The 2,367-nt window shown below is 35.2% G+C and overlaps 1 protein-coding gene across 1 annotated transcript; it reads right to left on the bottom strand.

The window, feature by feature from the left end:
- Positions 1–1,692: 1,692 nt before the first annotated feature.
- LOC113758197 lies at positions 1,693–2,163 on the bottom strand. The gene has a single exon (XM_027301150.1). The coding sequence runs from the start codon at positions 2,020–2,022 to the stop codon at positions 1,693–1,695; it is 330 nt and encodes a 109-aa protein (XP_027156951.1). The 5' UTR covers positions 2,023–2,163.
- Between the last annotated feature and the right edge of the window lie 204 nt (positions 2,164–2,367).

The raw sequence follows: 2,367 nt of genomic DNA, 5'->3' as shown, positions 1-2,367 counted from the left end.
AGCACGGCAGGCATAGTTCTATATCATTTTCATGTGAAATCAATATTCATGATTTTTTTTTCAACAATAAACAGAGGAATTAGCGGATATAACGTACTTATAAATAGTAGAAATGCATATTATTCTATCCTGTTTTTCAACACTTGATACAAAGGGAAAAAAATCGTGGCACAACAATTATTATTATTTTTTGTTTTCAATGCGATTCTTGATTTTTTATCTCTTTCTCTCTCTTAGTGTTTTGAAAATCAGATTGGACCGGCCGGTTCAATCGGTTGAACTGCGAACCGGCTATAGCACCGGTCCGGTTCTATACTAGAGTTGACTTTATCAGAAAGAAAAAAATCGTGGCACAACAATTATTATTATTTTTTGTTTTCAATGCGATTCTTGATTTTTGATCTCTCTCTCTCTCTTAGTGTTTTGAAAATCAGATTGGACCGACTGGTTCGATCGGTTGAACCGCGAACCAGCCATAGCACCGGTCCGGTTCTATACTAGAGTTGACTTTATTAGAAAATCGGTCAAACCCGTTAAAACCGGTGAACCAGCGGTTTCTAGTTTTCAACATTCCCCTCTTTTTTTTTAAAAAAGTTTTGTAAAATACAGCTACCAAGGTTCGAACTACCTTTGTGATAGAAGACAATGTAGTAACCATTGTACCACCACATTCTATTAGCCTTTTTTGATAACTTATTTATATAGAACAAACATCCATCTTTCTTTTCTCCATTTTTCATGCAAAATGTCATCCTCTCATGACTCTTTCTTTTTAATCTTCATCTCTAATATCGTTTTTCTTTGAATTTGTCTGTTTGTCTCTAAATCATTCAAGACATATAATATTTAAACATATCAATGTCCCTAACATAATAATACAAACGGTTGTACACTTAAGAATACAAATCCTGTTAAATTTTATCTCCATAACTACATTTTTTTCAGATAGAGAAAAACATCCCTCTTATTTTACATGATAAGGGGAAAAATAAAAATTATTAGTGAAAAAATAAACTACTTCCTCCGTCCTACTTTGATAGTCCTATTTCTTTTTTCATACAGTTTAAGAAAAAGTAGTTAACTTTGTTGGAAAAGTAAATTTAGATTGCTATTTTCCTAAAATACCGTCACATTAAATATGGTACAACTTTATGGGAACTTGAATTGATGGTAAAAAAAGAATCAACTCTTATTAAATGGGGTAGGTTTATAGTAACAACTACAACATTGAATAAGGGCATTTTAGAAAAATTAAAATACAACTACATTCTTCAATTGGAAAGTGGACTACAATTTGGAACAGACGAAAAAGGAAAACAGAACTATCAAAGTAGGACGGAGGGAGTATAAAAATAGGGCAAAATGTCCCAGTGGCCCTCAAACTATTAGCCAGATGAACTTTTGATCCCCAAACAATTAAAAGTGAATTTTTGGCCCCCGATCTATCCAAAGTACAAAATGTTAGACCTTCTGTCAAATTTAGCAGTTAATACCAACGGAAACTACAATCACGTGAGACGCACACTGAAATACGAAGGGCATTTTTGTCCACAATAAACTGTGTTTCACTCGGTAAAATGGGACTTCTTCCCGAACAGAGTTGAACAAAGAAAAACTCCATTGCAGCGGGAAATTCATGCGGTTTTGTGAACCATATCGAAAGAAAAGAGTAAAATAGAAAATCCGAAAGGATTAGTAAGCTTGCAGAACTAGCCTCTTACTGAGCCTCTTAATTTCTCTATCCATTTGACCAGTAAGCATCAATCTAAACATCTTGAAATCACACAAAAGGGACCAAAAATGATGCCCAAAAGTTGCAGGAACATTTCCTTCCACAAAAAAATGGCTATACCATGCCAAGTCATATCCCAACAAGGGCACAAGGATCACAAACCACCAGTTGAAAAGCATTGAATATATCAAGCAACAAAGCGTGCCCACAAAATGCCAACACCTAGTGGCTGGTTTCGAGTGTTGATTCATGTAAAATAGCCAAAACTCCTCCACGCTTTGGAAATTCATACCTCAAATGCAGTCAGAGATCAGCCCGGATCAAAACTGTGGGGAAAAAGGGATCGATCTTTCCGATGGAAGAGATGGAAAGAAGCCCACAACAGACCCAAATCAGAAAGTATATTTTATTGTAGTATACTCGATAAAACTGTTTTGCAATGGAAATTCCAATCTCAGCTAGAAGTTTGATTCAATTCCAGTGTGAAAGATCAACAAGTTTTGGGAGTTGCTGAAATGCCTAAAAAGGTTGATAATATTCAGCTAAAATTGGGTTAGGGGCTGGGATGCAAGATGATATTTTGGATCGATACGGACGAAGAGCAAATAGGGCTTGACCGATATTTTGTAGAATAG

This window comes from Coffea eugenioides, unplaced genomic scaffold, assembly GCF_003713205.1.
Source record: "Coffea eugenioides isolate CCC68of unplaced genomic scaffold, Ceug_1.0 ScVebR1_381;HRSCAF=1052, whole genome shotgun sequence".
Lineage (NCBI taxonomy): Eukaryota > Viridiplantae > Streptophyta > Magnoliopsida > Gentianales > Rubiaceae > Coffea > Coffea eugenioides.
The sequence above is the reverse complement of the archived record's forward strand: the minus strand, read 5'-3'. Positions and strand labels throughout refer to the sequence as shown.